This window comes from Oncorhynchus tshawytscha, linkage group LG04 (genome assembly GCF_018296145.1).
Source record: "Oncorhynchus tshawytscha isolate Ot180627B linkage group LG04, Otsh_v2.0, whole genome shotgun sequence".
NCBI lineage: Eukaryota > Metazoa > Chordata > Actinopteri > Salmoniformes > Salmonidae > Oncorhynchus > Oncorhynchus tshawytscha.
Window position 1 is genome coordinate 44,948,617 of NC_056432.1, and position 22,247 is coordinate 44,970,863.

A 22,247-nucleotide genomic window follows, 5' to 3' on the forward strand; every position below is an offset into this window, starting at 1 on the left:
ACACAATACAAAATGTATATTTACTCTCAGCAAAATTACACGTCACTTTACATACTATAATATATCCGTAGCACAAAATATAGATCTAGTAACTTCAATTTTTTTGGTGCAATTTATGTAAATTTGTTAGGATTTAAGAGTTGTTTTTTTTAAAAGTTCATCTGTATAATCACTAGCTAATTGCATCCAGGTGAATTTCCATTTTGACATCCTGAGAATTTCCTTGGACAAATAGCTGATCAGACATGACTGATTTTGTGTAAACCACAAAGTATCCACTCCACTCAAGGTCCTAAAAAGTCCCATCATTTCAGTCAGACAACATTACCACAAACTTTTTATGCATTTGTAAACGAGGCAAATAATAAGCTCTCCTCCTTTGACTGTTCCATCATTAGTCAGTCAATACTTCCATCAACTCAAATGCATTACAAATGGAGTCCAGAAACATTCCCTCCACCCATTCCAAAATTCACTATTCCTCCTCATCCGAGGAGCGGTCAGATCGTGCTTCTGAGTGGTCCGGGATGTCTCTGTAGGTGAGGAACTCCAGGATCCTGCGTGGTATGGGGAGGGCCTCCACCTGGTGTGTGGAGACTGAGTGGCGCAGGACGGAGCGGCACAGGTGGCACAGACTGGGCACTGACCTGGGAACCATCCAAAACCTCACATGGCCATCTCTGGTCCTGCAACAATAACACACAGGGTATTAGCCAATTTGTTTGCCTTGTTTTAACCTTCCTGCTAACTAAATAAGACTCATTTCTAAAAAGACAAACTGCAACAACATTGGGTGTCGTGTCCAAAATCTGTCTTGCCCACTACTTACTTAAACTGCAGAACGTAAGGTTTAGTATGTAGTAAGCAACTAATATCAGCATACAAGGCTCATCCTAATTAGAATGCGTCATCTAATGCGCAATTGTGTTCCTTCCCAACATTAGTTTATTTTGGTACAGCGCATCCCCTCAGCTGATTATGAGCAGTTGTCAGACTAGGGTTGCAAAGCTAATGGTAAATTACGATAGTAATCTTTGGTAATAAACATACATTTTTTGGCAATCGTAATTTTGGTAATTTATACTTGAATAACTTTTAAAAACTGTATTCATATATGATTCATGTTTCATATCTGTGTCCATATTGACCATGAGTTTCTAGTAGATAGACCATATGGTTCAAGAGAAAATCGCCTAATTAATGAAAAAAGCATCGACCTAACAATGGCATTATCAATTAACTCTGGAACTCTTCTAACTATTTACTTTTTTCACAACTGCCACCAGTTTGATGCCAAAACAGTGTACTGAATACAAAGACAGTAAATTTTATATATATATATATATATTTTATATATATATATATATATATATATATATAAATATATAAATAATTACAGACACCTGTGATAATCTGAAGTACTCAAAAGGGCCACTAGATGTCTTGTGATATATTATATAAAATCCTTGAAAGACACCAAAATTCTAGTAGTTTACTGGTAAACTTTGAAAGTTTCCAGTAATATACCCATGTCAGACATGGGTCTCAAAAGACGATTCCCTTAATAGTGTGCAGCGAACTGGATGAAAATTCCAAATGAGTATGACATCCTGGCATTTAAAGCACACTAAACCTATAAAACGAAAAAATTCTGCATACCTAAAATGCCTACTATTTAGAAAACGCAAGTACAGTTATTCGGATACGGCCAGGATCTTAGAGGTGCATCTGAAGGAGCTTTCTTTCCTTGTTTCCTGATCCCCATCTGCACTGCTATGAGAGACAGGTGAAGGCAAATTCCTAGGACCGTATTCACAAAGCCCTCTGGAAATTGCTTTCAACAGTCTCACATCAGTGTAAAATAAGGGGGTATTGTCTTCCCCATCTCCAATGTTATTAACTCTACCCTTATAATTCATAGTTGATTATATCCAGGCCTGACAGAGCTTGGATGCATCTAAAATGAGTTTGTGGTCCAAACACACCAAGACAATCATGAAGAGGGCAGGACAACACCTTTTCCCCCTCAAGAGACTGAAAAGATTTGGCATGGGTCCCCAGATCCTCAAAAAGTTCTACAGCTGCACCATTGAGAGCATCCTGACTGGTTACATCACCGCCTGGTATGGCAACTGCTCGGCATCTGACCGTAAGTCTCTACAGAGGGTAGTAAGGTACTACTCAGTACATCACTGGGGCCAAGCATCCTGCCATCCAGGACCTATATACTAGGCGGTGTCACAGGAAAGACCAAAAAAATGGTGAAAGACTCCAGTCACCCAAGTCATAGACTGTTCTCTCTGCTACTGCACGGCAAGCAGTACCGGAACACCAAGTCTATGACCAAAAGGCTCCTTAACAGCTTCTACCCCCAAGCCATAAGACTGCTGAACAATGAATCAAATGGCCACCCAGACTATTTACATTGACCCCCCCATTTGTTTTTACACTGCTGCTACTCACTGTTTATTATCTATGCATAGTCACTTTACCCCTACCTACATGTTCAAAATGACCTCGACTAACCTGTACCCCTGCACATTGACTTGGTACCGGTACCCCTTGTATATAGCCTTGTTGTTGTTATTTTATTGTTACTTTTTATTATTTTTACTTTAGTTTATTTGGTAAATATCTTTCTTGAACTGCATTGTTGGTTAAGGGCTTGTAAGTAAGCATTTCACGGTAAGGTCTACCTGTTGTATTTGGCGCATGTGACAAATAAAGTTTGATTTGATTTGTAGGAGGCTCATGTTTGTATCAAGTTATTCTAATGAGAATGAGCCAGTAAAGTAAATCTACCCTGTGGCTACGACTCCCCCTTGTGGATGGAAGTTGCAGCACAGCCCATTGGAGGTACGGTCCTCCTTGGTCTGCATCACCATACCCCTCTGTCCTGGCTCCCACATCTGGAGGGCTCTGTGAAACACATGAAACAGAAGGCCTAGCACTTTCTCTTTTAAATTTGTTGAGAAGGGTGCAAAGCTCTTAACTAAACTCTTACCTGTCTTCAGTAACAATGGCCAGTTGCAAACCCTCGGGGGAGAATCTCAATGATGAGATTTGGTTCTGTCCATACATCTCAGAGCAATCCCTATTGGAAAGAAAAAGCAACAATGTGTCAACTAATGCACCACACATATCACACCATTATCCTGCTACACATATCAAATCATTATCCACACAGATGTACATTAGAGAAGACAATTTCTGTGCAGTGTAGGGATCCCACAGATCGATCCACCAACGGGAACCACTGAAGGCTGCAGTGGCGAGCAGTGCCCCATCGGGAGAGAAGTCACAGGAAGCTAACAGGTAGAATGTCTTGTGGTTGATCCCCGTTAAATTCCTGATGAAGGTGTATGACCGCAGGCTCCATAGACACACCATCTGGTAAAATAAAAAACTTTTATAGCCTTTTCATACTACCATGCTGAGTCAAACCAAACTCTGCTAGCTCAGACATTTCCTTTTCAGCACGATTTCAGCAACTATTGTGGTTCTCTTGGAGAGTCCTCTGCTGTGAGGGGCAACTCACTCTGTCAAACCTGCCGACCGATGCGATCATGCTGCAGTCTGGTGAGACACTACAGCAGCTGACCCAGTCCTTGTGGCCAGAGAGGACATGTGGCTCCTTCTCACCTATGGAGGGCAGAGAAAAAGATACCGTATATAGAAGTTTAAGGTAAATTCCATATGCAATAAAAATTAATATGAATTTTTTGAAGGAGATGAGAGAAATGTCCTTTGGGGGAATGATTTTTAGATGTATAACAATAGCTGACCTTTCTGGGTTAGATCCCATATCCTTAAGGTTTTGTCTCGAGAGGATGATACAAGGGTGAGCTTTTCGTTGGGAGTGAAGACCAGGTCCCTTGCAATACCCTCATGTCCTTTGAGGTCAAACCGAGGCTGACCTGAAAATGTAATTAGGGCACAGTGAGTTGCACGTTAACATTAGAGACTTGGCATCATGTGGTCAATAAATGAAATAGAGCAGTGTCCTAAGTTGCATATCCCACCAGTTTCAACATCCCATATCTTGATCACTCCATTCTCTAAGCCAGTTGCCAGAAGCAGTCTGGATGATTCTCTCTCACGGGATGCTGCTTTTTCTCCAGGTGCTGGTGTCTTTGATGGACGTGGTCCAAACGCCAGCCCCCACACTGTCTGACCACAGTTCAGGGTCTTGTCCTGTCTGTTGCTCTCTAGGGCAATCTCAACCCTATTGACCCTATATGGACAAGCATTGACAGTAAACAAATGAAGAATAAAACTCAAGAGTTGCTGATGAATAACATCAAGACCTTCAAATGAGGAAGGAGAGGAAGCAAGGAAGAATGTTAGGAAGGAAGGAAGAATGGAAGGAATGAGGAATATTTACAGGCCTATAGTCTTTAAAGGCTCGACATACTTATCATGCCGAAGCGGCCAGGCAATCACCCACACAATCCCGTGTCCCATGGACCATGCAAACCAGGATCCATCTGGAGAGAAATCAACGCTCCACGTCTCGCAGCCAGCGCGCCCCTCCAGCGATGGAGGGTGGGCGGATTTCAATTCCAATATCAGCCCATCGGAAGCTGTGAGAGAAGCGTGCGAGAAGTTAGAATAGAAAAAATGTCTGTTGTTGGACTACCACAATACAGTACATTTGAGAGAATATTCCACATGAACTCAGCAAAAAAAGAAAAGTCCCTTTTTCAGGACCCTGTCTTTCAAAGATAATTCGTAAAAATCCAAATAGCTTCAAAGATCTTCATTGTAAAGGGTTTAAACACTGTTTCCCATGCTTCAATGAACCATAAACAATTAATTAACATGCACCTGATGGAAGGTCATTAAGACACTAACAGCTTAGACGGTAGGAAATTAATGTCACAGTTATGAAAACTTAGGACACTAAAGAGGCCTTTCTACTGACTCTGAAAAACACCAAAAGAAAGATGCCCAGGGTCTCTGCTCATCTGCGTGAACGTGCCTTAGGCATGCTGCATGCTGCATGAGGACTGCAGATCTGGCCACGGCAATAAATTGCAATGTCCGTACTGTGAGACGCCTAAGACAGCGCTACAGGACGGACAATCGATCGCACGTGTAACAACACCTGCACAGGATCGGTACATCCGAACATCACACCTGCGGGACAGGTACAGGATGGCAACAACTGCCCGAGTTACATCAGGAACGCACAATCCCTCCATCAGTACTCAGACTGTCCGCAATAGGCTGAGAGAGGCTGGACTGAGGGCTTGTAGGCCTGTTGTAAGGCAGGTCCTCACCAGACATCACCGGCAACAACGTTTGGAGGTGGAGGGTCCGTCATGGTCTGGGAAGGTGTGTCACAGCATCATCAGACTGAGTTTGTTGTCAAACGCTGTGCGTTACAGGGAAGACATCCTCCTCCCTCATGTGGTATCCTTCTTGAGGGCTCATCCTGACATGACCCTCCAGCATGACAATGCCACCAGCCATACTGCTCGTTCTGTGCGTGATTTCCTGCAAGACAGGAATGTCAGTATTCTGCCATGGCCAGCGAAGAGCTCGGATCTCAATCCCATTGAGCACGTCTGGGACCTGTTGGATCGGAGGGTGAGGGCTAGGGCCATTCCCCCCAGAAATTTCCGGGAACTTGCAGGTGCCTTGGTGGAGGAGTGGGGTAACATCTCACAGCAAGAACTGGCAAATCTGGTGCAGTCCATGAGGAGGAGATGCACTGCAGTACTTAATGCAGCTGGTGGCCACACCAGATACTGACTGTTACTTTTGATTTTTACCCCTCTTTGTTCAGGGACACATTATTCCATTTCTGTTAGTCACATGTCTGTGGAACTTGTTCAGTTTATGTCTCAGTTGTTGAATCTTATGTTCATACAAATATTTACACATGTTCAGTTTGCTAAAATAAATGCAGTTGACAGTGAGAGGATGTTTCGTTTTTTGCTGAGTATATTGGTTAGTGCACCAGCTGTTCAGTTGGCAATTTTTCCCTTTCCTTTCTCCCAACTTCTACATGGGATTGACTGTTTCTGAAAGCTATAAAGGAAACAAAAACATAAGGTGTGTTAACAGGGTGTTGGGTCCCTACGAGCCGCCAGAACAGCCTTGGCATAGATTCTACAAGTGTCTGGAACTCTATTGGAGGGATACTACACCATTATTCCACAAGAATCAAAGTGTTAATTTGAGTTGAGATCATGGGATATGGTTTACATCAGGGTTCCCCAACTGGCAGCCCCCATTTTCTCCCCGCCCCCCCCAAAAAAATAACACACCAACAAATCAGCTCCAAGTGATTTTAATTTTGGAAATCTGTTCCAAAGTATTCTCACCCATAATACAGAGATATATGTGATCATATACACATGAAAGCAATGTTTGAAATTATTGTTTTAGTTAAACGTTATATCTGTGTTGGCTTCTTGCGGTCAATTTGCAGTCTACAAACTATTGGTAATTATGTCCGTCTCCTGACCATCCGCTCAAAGAGAAAATCGTCCCGCAGCTGAATCTAGTTTTACATCGTTTTCATGCTCATCAAATCATTCATTGACCACCACTTGTGCCCTTTGAATGGGGTCATTGTCATCCTGGAAGAAACCACTCCCACCAGGATAGAAATGATTAATCATAGGTTGAAGGTGATCACTCAGTATGGCTGTGTATGTATTTATTGGCGTTTACCTTGCCCTCAGCGGACCTAAACCATGCCAGCAAAATGCACCCCACACCATAACAGAGCCGCCAGAACCCTAATCTACTCAAGTGTTTCCTTTATTTTGGCAGTTACCTGTATATTGTTTTATTATAGTCCTATAAATAAAATGGAACGTACCTGGCCGTATGCGCCGATTGTTGTCTTTCAATGAACACATTTTTGCCAATTGTAGATGTTGACGGAAGCAGGTTATCACATTCTTGGTCGGGTTACTGTCTATACTTCCTGATTATCTAACAATGACGTCTAGTCAATAATCCCATGTTAAAATGCCATATTCCGAGAGAAAAATAGAGCGCATACTGTATATTCGGAACGCTAAATGACGTGAAATAGCCAAGTAGTGTTTTTTTAAAGCTTTCGGTAGAGAAATGTAAGTCAAAGAAGAATTCATCTGATTTCCTGTACAGTAAAATTCCATCCCTCCAATGCGATATGATTGGCTACCTTGCCACACGTGCCCTTGTTTTCTATTAAGTAACATGGACTCGTCATGGGCTTGTTTGATCTATTGATAAGCATACTCATTCACAGGGACATGTCCGCCCCACATTTTGAAATGGCATTTTTGTCCCCACCAGTTTTATCATTGTAATGTCATACAAATAGGGCACCGTGAACTTTAGGACCATGCGGACGCCTCGGGACGTCGGGTAGGCTGTTTGGAGTGTTTATCCAACTGGATACAAAAAAATAATGTTCCCACCACTTCTTAAACTAAAGTTGCACCCCTGCTCATTACAACTTGTAAATTGTATACGTTGTTCATTAATAAAAAGAGAGAGCAAAACAGTGTACAAAACATTAGGAACACCTGCTCTTTCCATGAAATAGACCGCTCATACTAACTCTGGATCTCGAAGCCAGCTCCTCTTCATTTTTTCATTGTTCCCCTCTAATCAGGGATTGATTTAGACCTGGGACAACAGGTGTGTGCAATTCATTATCAGGTAGAACAGAAAATCAGCAGGCTCCGGACCTGGTAGGGTAAGAGTTGAGTATCCCTGAAATAGACTGACCAGGTGATTCCAGGTGAAAACTATGATCCCTTATAGATGTCACTTGTTAAATCCCCTTCAATCAGTAACAATGAAGTGGAGGAGACAGGTTAAATAAGGAGTTTTAAGACTTGAGACATGGTTTGTGTGCCGTTCAGAGGATGAATGGGCAAGACAAAACATTTAAGTGCCTTTGAATGGGGCATGGTTGTAGGTGCCAGTCAGTTTGAGTGTGTAAAGAACTGCAACGCTTCTGGATTTTTCACACTCAACAGTTTCCCGTGTGTATCAGGAATGGTCCACCACCCAAAGGATATCCAGCCAACTTGAAACAACTGAAGCATTGACATCAACATGGGCCAGCATCCCTGTGGAACGCTTTCAACACCCTTTTTTTTGTCCATGCTCCAACGAATTGAGGCTGTGCTGAGGGCAAATGGGGGTGCAACTCACCCTTGCCTATGCTTTTTTTATTCAGGTTTATTTTGTGTTTGAGTGATACAAAATGTTACATTATTGTGAAAAATGTCATTTGAGACAAATGGCAACAATTCATTTAAATAATTATTCATTCATCAGCCAAAAAAGTGAAATGGATGATAAAAAGCTGACCCATACATCTACATCGGCTACTGTGAAAGCCAACCACCAATAATGACACATTTTTTCACAGTTTCATAGGTAGTAAAATGTTATCTTTGTTTTTATGTAATGTTTTAAAGAATATCAATCTTCCAACACCTAAAATGTGACAAGTTCTTCCATATCTGTGTGTTCTAGCTGTAATGGATGTTCAACCATTTCTTCATCTTCATGGTCATCTGAAAAAGAGATGGGTTACAGATTTGGGTGTGAGCCTCATATACAGCATGAGGTCAATACAAAACAGAAACAGAATAGTTGCAGTTCTATCCACTGTATATTACAGATACATGCAATTACAACATTACAATCACATTACTTGCTTTCATAATGCAATATAGAACAGGCCTACACCTTTTCAAAACAAATATATGCAGCTAGTACCCCAGTGGGCAATCCCCCCTTCTACAAGCAGGGAGCAGCTAGAATCATGTCTTACTGGATGAGATTCGATGTATTTGTACAAGTGTAGTAGTGTTGTGTCCGTTAGTCAGAGATAGAGGTGGCAGTCTGGGTACTGCTTCAGGAAACACCTCTTCATCGGACTCTACCAGGCTCAACACATCTTCCCTGTCCTCCTCCATTCGCTCAAATCCATTACCTGTAATCAAATTTGGCTGTTAGTATTTAAATATATATATTTGAGCAAGTCAGTAACTTTCCCAGTCAGTCGTCATCAAAGTATATCTTATCTTTAAGGTTAGCTTGATGGATCTTTTTCTTTCACCTTTCATGAAATGACACAATAATAAACAAAGACAGATGAGCTAATTTAAAAGCTTTTGTAACAAAAGGGACAATGCAATTCATGGGGAAAAAAAGGTTTTACCCAGGCAAATTCGGTCACGGCTGGAATATACTGTTTTAGCGATAACAATCCCAGATCCTACGATCAAAATGGCTAGGAATATCCCAATGATTGCTCCAGTGTATTGAGATGAGGCTGAGAAAGAAAAGAAAAAAATAGATTAGACATGTTTTCGTCTCTCATTAGGCATGCTTACATGTCGCTAAAGGGACATGAATGTACAAGAATCTCTCACAAGGAGAGTTAACAGGTTTATCGACATTCCAAAGAAGGTGTTGCCTTGCTACCTTCCTGCACCTGCCTTTGTTAGGTTTTGTTCATAAGTATGGTCTTCTGTGTCTAGACCTCTATTACAAATCAAATCAAATGTTACTAGTCACATGCGCCGAATACAACAGGTGTAGTAGACCTTACAGTGAAATGCTTACTGACGAGCCCCTAACCAACAGTGCAGCTTAAACAAAATATATGGATAAGAATAAGAGATAAAAGTAACAAGTAATTAAGCACAGATTCAATGTGCCACCGGTTAGTTGAGGTAGTATGTACATGTAGGTAGAGTTATTAAAGTGACTATGCAAAGATGACAACAGAGAGTGGCAGTGTGGAGAGGGGAGTGGAGGGGGGTCAGGAGACAATGCAAATAGTCTGGGTAGCCATTTGAATAGATGTTCAGGAGTTTTATGGCTTCGGGGTAGAAGCTGTTTAGAATCAAATATAATTTATTCATAAAGCTTCTTACATCAGCTGATATCTCAAAGTGCTGTACAGAAACCCAGCCTAAAACCCCAAACAGCAAGCAATGCAGGTGTAGAAGCACAGTGGCTAGGAAAAACTCCCTAGAAAGGCCAGAACCTAGGAAGAAACCTAGAGAGGAACAAGGCTATGAGGGGTGGCCAGTCCTCTTCTGGCTGTACCGGGTGGAGATTATAACAGAACATGGTCAAGATGTTCAAATGTTCATAGATGACCAGCAGGGTCACATAATATTTACAGTGGTTGTCGAGGGTGCAACAGGTCAGCACCTCAGGAGTAAATGTCAGTTGGCTTTTCATAGCCGATCATTCAGAGTATCTCTACCACTCCTGCTGTCTCTAGAGAGTTGAAAACAGCAGGTCTGGGACAGGTAGCACGTCCGGAGAACAGGTCAGGGTTCCATAGCCGCAGGCAGAACGATTGAACAGTTGAAACTGGAGCAGCAGTTTCAAGCCTCTTGGACCTAGACTTGGTGCTCCGGTACCGCTTGCAGTGCGGTAGCAGACAACAGTCCATGACTAGGGTGGCTGGAGTCTTTGGTCAGAGGCCAAGCCGTTGCCATACCAGGCAGTGATGCACTAAGCATGTTCACAAATGGTTTTGTTCTGATAAAGATCCCCCACACCTGGCCTTTATGATTATAAACAAACTATCACTAGGGCCATAATCAATCTCTAGATAAGTTTCTATACAATTTCCCATAGTCCCACAATTTTCTTACAGGAAGGAAAATTAGGCAGGCACATGCACACACACAGACGCACCGACACTCAACTCAGTCTTAACTCACTTTTAACTGTTAAATAGATCTCCAGCTCGCGGACCATCAGTGGGTTCTCGCTCCTGCAGAAGTAGAGGCCCTCGTCCTGCTTGATGATGTTGACTATGGTGAGGGTGAAGGTGGGGCCCTGTCGTGACAGGACATACTTGGAGCTGGGTACCACGTCCTCCTGCTGTGCTGTCCTCTGCCAGGTGGTGAGGGCTGGAGGCAGGGAGCTGGACTCTTTACAGGTTAATGTGATGTTGGTGCCTTCGAGAGCTGTGACCAGTGGTTCCCCTTCAGGATAGGGAGACTCTGGGAGATGAGAAGAAACATGGTGTTAGACTGGGCCAGGGATATAATTACATTTGAGCCAGAAGCATACCACCCTGCATCCCACTGCTGGCTTGCTTCTGAAGTTAAGCAGGGTTGGTCCTGGTCAGTCCCTAGATGGGAGACCAGATGCTGCTGGAAGTAGTGTTGGAGGGCCAGTAGGAGGCACCCTTTCCTCTGGTCTAAAGAAAATATCCCAAGGGCAGTGATTGGGGACATTACCCTGTGTAGGGTGCTGACTTTCAGATGGGATGTTAAACAGGTGTCCTGACTCTCTGTGGTCACTGAAGATCCCATGGCACTTATCGTAAGAGTGGGGTTGTTAATCCTGGTGTCCTGGCTTTATTACCAATCTGGCCCTCATACCTAATCATCCACAGTTTACAATTGGCTCATTCATCTCCTCTCCCCTTTAACTATTCCCCAGGTTGTTGCTGTAAATGAGAATGTGTTCTCAGTCAACTTAACCGTTAAAATAACGGATAACATTTAAAAAAAAACATTTATATTAGATATAAGGATGCACACACACGCACTGGAGATGTGTGGCTGAGTAAGAGATTCTTTGGAACTTTTTCATTGTTTGAGTAAACTTTCATGGTGCTAAGATAACGCTTCAAAATATCCCTCGGCACGCCTTACTTGAATTGCAAAAACACACTTGCTGTGTGCCACTGAATGGTTTCATACCTGGCTAATATTCTGAGCTTTGTACAGTTGCAGAAACCATACAGTTGTTTATAAGCTGAAATAAAAAAAAGCGTTTAACTGAACTGAAGTGAACTAAACATTGATACATTTCAGGGCGTCTTTCTTCAGTATTTGCAATACAGAAACCATAAATCTGAAAAGTAAACATTAATCATAGCAGATGTTGACTAGTTTGCAGGGTGTCTCTTGTATGACTTACTGAGCGTGAAGGAGCAGAACTTCTCGTCTTCTGTACTAATCATAGGATGATGCCCATCACACTTCAGCGTCTGCCCCTCGAACAACAACGACCTGTTCAGATTTACCACTAGATGGTCTGTCACCTCCGACTCCATCAGCTGTCCAGCCACCTAAGAGGACCACAATGGAAATAAGTTGTTACACTTTTGTGTTACCATCAATGATTTCAAATGCATTGTATCCCATTAAATTGTGTTTTTAAATTGTCCACCAAAAAAAACACAAATAAACACCTGGTTCCCCTGGCTCGATGGCACTTGATGTTTCTCCCCCCAGAGTAATGTGGGAGAGGGGTAGCCTCCAAACCAGCTGCAGTTAAACTGGACATGGGACGGGTCCTTCCCAATCTTCCACTGACACTCCGGGTGCTTCTCTGGGGAATCTAGAGGAGAAATGGAAGCAGTTAATTTTACGGTGTAGAATTGATTTAGTATTTGAGTAATTACACAGTAATAACAAACCAGGTACCATTTAGATTTTTATGATAATAAGATTGATTATTTTGGTTAATCTAATCAATTAGGGCACCATTTGGTACCAGGTACCAGCCAGTGGCATCTGCAGATAAACAAAACAGTAATGACATTGAGATTTTATTTCATTTTATTATCACTAAGCCCATGGCAATCACAGAAGACAGATCCCAGTATCAGAGACAAGTGAGTCTATTACCCTTATAGCCACCTACAGTATACAAGCAGCTCTTTGCTCCAGCCAACTTCCTTCTGGGAAACTGAGTTCTGGTCTCTACATATGTAGTTCCCCTGAGCTGTGGGTTGGATGTCCTCTATCCTGAAGTCCAGCCAGGACCCACTGCCCGCTGTCAGGGAGTCATTTCTGGATGCCACACCCTGAAACCCCCAGGACAGATGCTGGGAGGGATAGGACCAGCTGGAGCAGTTGAAGAACACCGTGGAACCCCTGTGGACGATGAGGGTTCCATTGGAAAGGGTTGTGGCTGGGTGGATGTCTGTGATGCCATTGCCAGGACCACCTGATAGAGGTCAACATAAGGTTGTTTAGTAGGCATACACATTCCACTTGAATACAGTGTTCACATTATCCCCAATCAAGCATTGTTACAGTGTTTCATTATTGAGCAACATACACACGATAGCACAACATACACACGAGGCATTCTCTTTAGAGATCCTTCTCAGTCCTTATTGGTTAATATCAGACATTTCAACGCTCTTCAAGGTACAGTATTTAAGATCACCCGCAAATACCCTCTTATCACGCTCATTCAAATGGCTACAGGATACATGAACATACTACTACAGTAACGGTTATCCACAAAACTAGCCACTGCAGCAAATATTCCGGAAGAACCAGTTTCAAGGAATTTGGAGCCAGGAGCAATAGACCAAAATACTCGATTCTATACACTTGTCAGCAAAGGGTGAAGCTGAAATAGCCAAATCCACTCATTTGAAGGGGTGTCTACATACTTTTGGCAATGTAATGTATATACAAGTCATTATACAAGAATGACACCAACACAAACACTGTTACATTAGGAAACATATACTTACTGACTATTTGCAATGTCAGACTTGTTTGAGTGTTGTTGTCATGGGGTAAGGAATCACAAAGATATATCCCCTCATCTGATAAAGCTAGTCCGTTGATGTACAAGCTTTGATTGTTCATTATCGTCAGGTGCCCTTCACTTGAAGGTGTTAGAATTATGGAATGATTTCGGCCAATGATAACCTGTCCATTCTGCATCCATCGCGTGAAGGAGGGAGTCACGTTCATCGCAGTGTTCCAACACGGAAGTAGAATATTCGCCCCCAGAGTTTTAATTACAGTTTTATCTGAGCGCCCATTTGCTGCAAATTTCATAAAAACAATAAGCAAGAGATGAGACGATGATCAAATAGTAGAAGTGAGCACCACATAGATCAAAACATTGACCTAATATAAACTAATTTCACTGTATCACTTATTAGGCTAAGTCCACCTTTTAGGTTACAGTCTATTCATAAACATGTCACAAGTGGACACTCACCTGTCTGATCCATGAACAGAAAAAGAAAAATTGCAACTGAGAATGCCTTCATGATTATTCCTGCTGTATAGCCCGATTTCATGTTAAACAAAAGCTTGGTTGCCAATGTCAGCAGTTTACCTGACTACCTGTTGTACGTGCTATGACACAAGAAAACTCGACACGTAGTTTACATGAGACTGCTTAGAGTAAATAATAGATACATAGGTCATAATTTAACATGTCTCTTTTCCATGGAACCGCCACATGCTACATATTCTAACCTATTTGACTACCTGGCTGTTTACTCCGGGAGAGGCATTATGGACACGCCTCGTGCCCAAATGGATGACGCATGTCGCGTAGCTGAGTCGAGTGTGGAGACAAAACGGTTCAGTCAGTTGTCCGGATAAGCCCTACCCAGTTGCAATATGTAACCTTTTGTGCGACCAGACCAAATTCACATAGACAGAGTTATAGATATGTCATTCTCATTGACAACAAGTCTAACATTTATGTGTTCTATGTGCTGTATTTCTATGCTTCCCGAACTTTTGTTTCGTTTTTGCATATTTTACTTTCGGCTTTGTACACCAACTTCAAACTGCTGAAAATACTATATTTTAGGTAATGGAAAATATAGTTCTCACCGGTTAAGATGGTAAAATGAATATCTACACAATGACTGCTTGTTTTGTCACAAACTGAAATTAGGCGAACTATTAGAATTTTAGCACCCAGAAATTCATGGCGGCGCGATTGCCGCATAGTGCTTGTTATCTTGCTAAACCTAGTTATCTAGCACTTATTAAAACTTGTAAAGTTATTATGTCGAAGGGCGAGGGCGAAATAACAATAAGTATTGGTCACCATCTCCAATTTGTTCCATCTCACTTGATTTTATTTCAAGTAGGATAGCAGCCTACACAGAAGGTAGTAGGCATAACTATCTGGATTTCACCATAAGAGTCAACACTGCTCCAGAGTATACGCTGCAAGCCGACAACACAGGACACCTTATTCGCGTGCCGCAGTAGGGAAGTATCTAGTGTAGCCAATATCAGGCCAGGGTGACAGCTAAAGCACATGTATTGTAGTGATTTTCACCGAAAATATACAACTAGGACATTAACGTCTAACGTTACATTTTTGTTTAAAAAACAACAGTTACACTACATGACCAAAAGTATGTGGACACCTGCTCGTCGAATCTCTCATTCCACAATCATGGGCATTAATATGGAGTTGGTACACCCTTTGCTGCTATAACAGCCTCCACTATTCTGGGAAGGCTTTCCATTAGATGTTGGAACATTGCTGCAGAGACTTGCTTCCACACAAGAGCATTAGTGAGGTCGGGCACTGATGTTGGGTGATTAGGCCTCGCTCACAGTTGGCGTTCCAATTCTTCCCAAAGGTGTTTGATGGAGTTGAGGTCAGGGCCTGTGCAGGCCAGTCAAGTTCTTCCACACCGATCTCAACAAACAATTTCTGTATGGATCTCCCTTTGTGCATAGGGGCATTTTATATATATATTATTTTTTTTCACCTTTATTTAACCAGGTAGGCTAGTTGAGAACAAGTTCTCATTTACAACTGCGACGTGGCCAAGATAAAGCAAAGCAGTTCGACACATACAACAACACAGAGTTACACATGGCATAAACAAACATACAGTCAATAATACAGTAGAAAAAATGTCTATATACATTGTGTGCAAATGAGGTAAGCTAAGGGAGGTAAGGCAGGCAATAAATAGGCCATGGTGGCAAAGTAATTACAATATAGCAATTAAACACTGGAATCAAATCAAAGTTTATTTGTAACGTGCGCCGAATACAACAGGTGTAGACCTTACAGTGAAATGCTTACTTACAGGCCCTAACCAATAGTGCGAAAAAAAGGTATTTGTTTGTGTGTGTAGGAAAGTCAAGAAATAAAACAACAGTAAAAAGACATTTGAAAATAACAGTAGCAAGGCTATATACAGACACCGGGTAGTCAGGCTTATTGGGGTAGTATGTACATGTGGGTATGGTTAAAGTGACTATGCATATATGATGAACAGAGAGTAGCAGTAGCGTAACGAGAGGGGTTGGCGGGTGGTGGAACACAATGCAGATAGTCCGGTTAGCCAATGTGCGGGAGCGCTGGTTGGTCGGGCCAATTGAGGTAGTATGTACATGTATGTATAGTTAAAGTGACTATGCATATAATAAACAGAGAGTAGCAGCAACGTAAAAGGGGGGTGGCACACAATGGAAATAGTCCGGGGAACCGTTTGGTTACCGGTTCAGGAGTCTTATGGCTTGGGGGTAAAAATGTTGAGAAGCCTTTTTGTCCAAGACTTGGCACTCCGGTACCGCTTGCCATGCGGTAGTAGAGAGAACAGTCTATGACTGGGGTGGCTGGGGTCTTTGACAATTTTTAGGGCCTTCCTCCGACACTGCCTGGTGTAGAGGTCTTGGATGGCAGGCAGCTTTGGCCCAGTGATGTACTGGGCCCTACGCACTACCCTCTGTAGTGCCTTGTGGTCGGAAGCCGAGCAATTTCCGTACCAGGTAGTGATGCAACCGGTCAGGATGCTCTCGATGTTGCAGCTGTAGAACCTTTTGAGGATCTCAGGACCCATGCCAAATCTTTTTAGTTTCCCGAGGGAATAGGCTTTGTCGTGCCCTCTTCACGACTGTCTTGGTGTGTTTGGACCATTCTAGTTTGTTGTTGATGTGGACACCAAGGAACTTGAAGCTCTCAACCTGACCCACTACAGCCCCGTCGATGAGAATGGGGGTGTGCTCGATGCTCCTTTTCCTGTAGTCCACAATCATCTCCTTAGTCTTGGTTACGTTGAGGGATAGGTTGTTATTCTGGCACCACCCGGCCAGGTCTCTGACCTCCCTATATGCTGTCTCGTCGTTGTTGGTGATCAGGCCTACCACTGTTGTGTCGTCTGCAAAGTTAATGATGGTGTTGGAGTCATGCCTGGCCATGCAGTCGTGGGTGAACAGGGAGTACAAGAGGGGACTGAGCACGCACCCGGGACAAAAGGAACACCTATCTGAGAATGCTGTTCATTGACTACAGCTCAGCGTTCAACACCATAGTACCCACAAGGCTCATCACTAAGCTAAGGACACTGGGACTAAAACACCTCCCTCTGCAACTGGATCCTGGACTTCCTGACGGGTCGTAACCAGATGGTAAGGGTAGGCAACAACACATCTGCCAGGCTGATCCTCAACACTGGGGACCCTCAGGGGAGCATACTTAGTCCCCTCCTGTACTCCTTGTTCACCAACCCGCAGTTGCCAAGCACGACTCCAACACCATTATTAAGTTTGCTGACGACACAACAGTGGTAGGCCTGATCACCAACAACGATGAGACAGCCTATAGGGAGGAGGTCAGAGACCTGGCAGTGTGGTGCCAGGACAACATCCTCTCCCTCAATGTGAGCAAGACAATCGTGGACGATAGGAAAATGAGGGACAAACAGGCCCCTAGGAAAATGAGGGACAAACAGGCCAAACACACCAAGACAGTATTAACATTGACAGGGCTGAAGTGGAGAGAAAACATTGGTTTCTCCTTTTAGTTTGGGTGGGAATGTGTCCCATCTGGTCCGTCATCACCAACAAACTATCATGGTCCAAACACAAAACAAGACAAAAACAACTATATTCTTTTGTTGTATTAGAAGATTACATATAATAATATCACAATGAGTTCTGGTTCCTCCAGAAATGTCCTGTACCTCGGGCCTAAAAAGAGTCCAGCCCGGTAAAGGAGTTCAGTGAACTCAAGTGACTTTTGTCACGCAATGTTTGTCCGTTCATTCCGTGTAGCGTAAACCCAGTATTAAACATACAATCAATATAACAATTATTTTCCCACAGAACTTTAAAGCATATCAACTCTTACTAAGTCCTCAACTACTACTAACTACATAAATCACAGTATACATCAAAACAAATTAAATACCGTATACAAAAAGGTGGTAGTCAGTCGGTCAGTCAGACAATCCAATCCGCCAATAGATCTCCAGCGGAGAAAGGCCACGAAGAACGGAGAGGTGTAGTCCACGGACGCAAAGAGTGGATCCGATCCTGGGTAAACTCTATTAGGCTACAAAACACACGTTTAACGGCAACAAAACAAACGGAATAGAGAAGCTACGGAACTGAGGGTTGAACACGTCCTCATTCACGTGCTGGCTATTTAATTGGGAATTAAAGGGAAAGCGCCCTATTGGAAGGAGCTGCACTGAGACGGTTCAGAATAATTCAGGGCCGTCACACACCCCCTCCCCTGGAAAAAGCCGACCATTGCCCTGGAAGGCACATCTTGGTCGGGGAAACCGAGAAAGGTCTCTTCATCGCTTTCCTCTACAAAAATATTCATGACTTTTTGGAGCTCACACTCCTCAGCTGAGGGGTCACAGGCCTTAAGGTGTGAGACTTCTGGGTCTGGGAATCCAAGAAAAGTCTCCTCACTTTCCTCTTCAAAGATATCCAGGACCTTGCGGCGCTCAATCGCCTCAATTCCTCAGCCGAGGGGTAACAGGCCTTAAGGCGTGAGACATGGACAACGCGCATATCTTCACCTGTGTCCTCTTTCACCACTCGGTAGTTCAAAGGGCCCATCTGCTCCACAATCCTATATGGTCCTTGCCATTTAGGAGCGAGCTTGGCAGAGAAGAATTGTTCAGCTTTCGAGTAAGGATGAGAGCGAAGCCACACCCGATCACGAAGCTGGAACTGCATGTCTCGTCTGTTCTTATCATAATTTCTCTTCTGCTTGAGTCGAGCCTGGATCGTGTTCTTTGAGACAAGAGCTCTCAAGTCGTGGAGATGGACTACCTGGTCATAGCAAGCAGCGTCTGGAGTAAGCTGCTGGGGCTGTAGCACCATATCCAAGGGTCCTCGGAGAGGACGACTTAGGTTCAGCTCTGCAGGTGTGACTCCAGTGGACTCTTGCACAGCAGAATTCAGGGCAAATCGAAACTCGTGAAGATGCTTGTCCCAGTGTTTGTGCTGGGTCCCTACATAGGAAGCAATCATCGTCTTCAAGGTTCGATTTACTCTCTCAGTGAGATTGGTCTGTGGGTGATAGGCCGTGGTCAGCTTCTGTCTCAGGTTCCATCTTTGGCAGGTCTCCTCAAAGAGATCAGAGACAAATTGGGAACCTCGATCAGACAGGATGTAGTCAGGCACTCCCCAGCAAGTCAGGATCTCTTTCGTAAGGATGTTAGAGACGGTCCTTGCTGTGGCCTGATGCAGGGAAAATAGCTCCACCCAATTTGAATAATAATCAACAAAAACAAGCATGTACACATTCTGATTGGAGCTTCTAGGAAATGGACCCATCAAATCCACTCCTAACATTTCCCAAGGTCGGGTAACCACCGTTTGCTGCAACTTGCCAGCAGGCTACCTACCTTCTGGTTTGTACATTTGACAAACCTGACAGTTTCGGATGTGCGACTTCACATCCATGCCCAGATTTGGCCAGTACAGTAACGCTTGCAACCGCTTGTAGGTTTTGAACCTGCCCAAATGACCAGCTAATGGGTCTTCATGGAAATGTTGAAGCAGTTGAAGGCGTAGAGTTTCAGGTATGTACATTTGGTAGAGTGTTCTGTGAGGTAGTTGTACAACACGGTAGACTTTGTCTTCAATGATGGTCAGCTTTGTGGTAGGATTGACCATCTTTTCTCCATCTTCCAGGATAGTCTGGTACAAAGCCTGTACTTCTGGATCATCCTGTGGCCTCATCAGAGATGGGAAAGTCCGTTTTGGGCGAGTCTCGACTGCTTGACAGGACAGTAGCACATGTAAGATGAGGGCCATTATCACAAGCAGGAGCTCTGGACAAGGCATCTGGAACAGTGTTGTATTTTCCTTTCCTGTATTCTACTGCAAAGGTGAACTCTTGCAACCGTAGAGCCCATCTTATGAGTCTGGTACTTGGTTTGTTGGTCTTGAACACCCACACAAGGGAGGAATGGTCAGTGACCACAGTGAAGTGTCTTCCCTCCAGGTAGTACCTCCACTTTTCCAAAGCCCAGACAACTGCAAGGCACTCTTGCTCGGTTGTGGAGTAGTTCAGTTCTGCTCCATTCAATGTCCGACTGGCGAACGCTAGCACTTCTTCAGTGCCAAGTCCAGTCTGTTGGACTAGGACAGCACCAAGTCCAACATCACTTGCATCAGTGTAAACAACAAAAAGGGCAATCAAAGTTGGGATGACCTAAAATGGGAGGTGTGACGAGGTGTTGTTTCAGGGTTTCAAAGGAGGTCTGGCACTCTGCCGTCCATTGGAATTTCACTCCTTTTCGCTTCAACGCGTTGAGGGGTTCTGCAACCTGGGAGAAGTTCGACACAAACCGATGGTACCATCCAGCCATACCAAGGAACCGTTGAAGGGCCTTGAGTGTGGTTGGCACAGGGAAGTCTTGTACAGCCTTCTTCTTTTCAGGATCCACATGAATGCTGTCAAAAGACACAATATGCCCAAGGAACTTCAGGGAGGTTTGGCAGAAGTTGCTCTTCTTCATATTCAAGGTCAGACCAGCTTCTCTTAGCTTGTCCAACACTGCTTGAAGATCTTGAAAGTGTCTTTCTCTGTTCTGAGAGTAGATAATTATATCGTCCAGGTAGACAAAACAGATCTTCCCTTTGAGCTCACCTAACGCAATCTCCATGAGTCTTTGGAAAGTGGCAGGGGCATTCTTTAATCCAAAGGGCATCACCTTAAAGGAAAACAAGCCCTCAGCACAGACAAAAGCAGTCTTGTCCTTGCTTTCCTGGTCCATCTCAACCTGCCAATAACCACTGTTGAGGTCAAGGGTAGTGAACACAACAGCGCCAGACAATGACTCCAGGATCTCGTGGATGGTAGGAAGAGGATAGGCATCAGTCTGGGAAACATTGTTGGTCTTCCTATAGTCCACACAAAATCTAAGACCACCAGTCTTTTTTGGGATGAGGACAACAGGAGCAGCCCAGGGAGAGGAGGAACGTTCTATTATATCTTGTGTTAACATATCATTAATGAGTCCCTTTTGGATGATTAGCTTCGCTGGGGACAAACGATATGGCTTTTGCTTGATCGGCATTTCCTGTGTAAGGAATATTTTGTGCTTCAGGAGCCCGGTGCATCCTAGCTTTGAAGTACATACATCAGCATTATTCTGCAGCTGTTCCAACAGCCTTAACTCCTCTGGCTGTTCCAGCTGAGCTCTTCTCACAGCCTGTAAAAGGAGATCGTCAGAAGGATTATCAAGGGTTAGTGGTACCGGAGCAACGGCAGAGAAGAGTGCCACATTTGAACCCCAATCATGTAACTTTGTAGCTTCTGATTGGTGCGGTATTAACTGAAAGGAAGGGGATGTCGATGGGGGGGCGTAGGCAGTGACTCTTGGAGTTTCAGCTCTGGTTAAAGCACCCAGAGTAGGATGGTCATTCCTGCGAAGAGAGTTAGGTGTGTTGGCCTGTTGTGATTTGTGGTTTCTGGAAGGGTTTACTTGATACGGTCTTGGACATGTAGCTGAAGAATGTCCCTTTTGGCTACATCTCCAACAGAACATGAGAGGGGTCTTGGCTGGAGACTCTAGCTGTTGTTGATAGTCTGTCTTGGGTAACTGTTTGGGTGTCTGTTTCTTTCTCTGGTCATATTGCTGTTGGCATTCTCTGTCCTTCTCAAACTGCTGTCCCAAGCGAACCAGTCCATCGACAGTGGTGACTCGTTCTCGGAGTTGACTGGCTAGTAGTGGGTTGATGGTCATTAAATTGATCTTGAAGAACTCTTCCTCCTCAATGCCAGGTTTCCACCTTCTGCACAGGGAGTGGTAACCGTATGCAAAGTCACAGATACTCTCTTTCTCGCTTTGCACTCGATTCCTGACTCTGTCTGCCAGCTCATCCATGTAGTCCTCAGACAGAAATGCAGAGGAAAACTTGGCCTCAAAGTCAGCCCAGGAGGTAGTGGTGAGACGTGCAACATCCCACCAGTCTCGAGCTGTCCCATGCAACACATTCCTCAATGTGGCAAGGAGCTCTTCGTCAGCCAGGGGATTGAGGGCAAGAAAGTCACAACATCTTTCTAGATACATTAGCGGATCAGGACTGTCATCTTTTTTCCCAAAGGTGGGAAATTGCAATTTAATGGGCATCGCCCCCACATGACGTCTACACAAATCACCATGAACAAACGAGCTAGGAGGGATTGAGGAAGTAGAGGGGGAGGGTGTTATCGGACAATGAAAATGAACACCAGGATGCATGGTA

General features: G+C 43.8%; 2 protein-coding genes across 2 annotated transcripts; both read right to left on the reverse strand.

Moving 5' to 3' along the window:
- Positions 1-152: 152 nt before the first annotated feature.
- Positions 153-7,161, reverse strand: wsb2 (WD repeat and SOCS box containing 2). Its single transcript, XM_024418224.2, has 9 exons — positions 6,836-7,161; positions 4,415-4,583; positions 4,023-4,234; positions 3,786-3,917; positions 3,539-3,642; positions 3,194-3,390; positions 3,005-3,094; positions 2,803-2,919; positions 153-686 (listed from the first exon to the last, which is right to left on the reverse strand). Exons 1-9 carry the CDS (start codon positions 6,873-6,875, stop codon positions 476-478), a joined length of 1,272 nt encoding a protein of 423 aa, XP_024273992.1. The 5' UTR covers positions 6,876-7,161; the 3' UTR covers positions 153-475.
- Positions 7,162-8,143: 982 nt separating this feature from the next.
- LOC112248865 (V-set and immunoglobulin domain-containing protein 10) lies at positions 8,144-14,330 on the reverse strand. The gene is made up of 9 exons (XM_024418226.2): positions 13,981-14,330; positions 13,502-13,801; positions 12,655-12,960; positions 12,200-12,348; positions 11,926-12,076; positions 10,713-10,997; positions 9,188-9,301; positions 8,798-8,959; positions 8,144-8,537 (listed from the first exon to the last, which is right to left on the reverse strand). Exons 1-9 carry the CDS (start codon positions 14,060-14,062, stop codon positions 8,458-8,460), a joined length of 1,629 nt encoding a protein of 542 aa, XP_024273994.1. The 5' UTR covers positions 14,063-14,330; the 3' UTR covers positions 8,144-8,457.
- Between the last annotated feature and the right edge of the window lie 7,917 nt (positions 14,331-22,247).

Bases quoted from the DNA above. Each gene is read 5' to 3' on its own strand.
- wsb2 (XM_024418224.2), bottom strand. From the start codon at position 6,875: ATGTGTTCATTGAAAGACAACAATCGGCGCATACGGCCAG. The intron at 3,643-3,785 runs GTCAGCTATTGT...TGCCCTCCATAG, and splicing joins ATGGGATCTAACCCAGAAAG to GTGAGAAGGAGCCACATGTC. The intron at 2,920-3,004 runs GTAAGAGTTTAG...TGTGTTTCACAG, and splicing joins GCCATTGTTACTGAAGACAG to AGCCCTCCAGATGTGGGAGC.
- LOC112248865 (XM_024418226.2), bottom strand. From the start codon at position 14,062: ATGAAATCGGGCTATACAGCAGGAATAATCATGAAGGCATTCTCAGTT. The intron at 12,349-12,654 runs GTAGGTGGCTAT...TTTCTCCTCTAG, and splicing joins CAAAGAGCTGCTTGTATACT to ATTCCCCAGAGAAGCACCCG. The intron at 10,998-11,925 runs GTAAGTCATACA...CTCATCTCCCAG, and splicing joins GTTCTGCTCCTTCACGCTCA to AGTCTCCCTATCCTGAAGGG.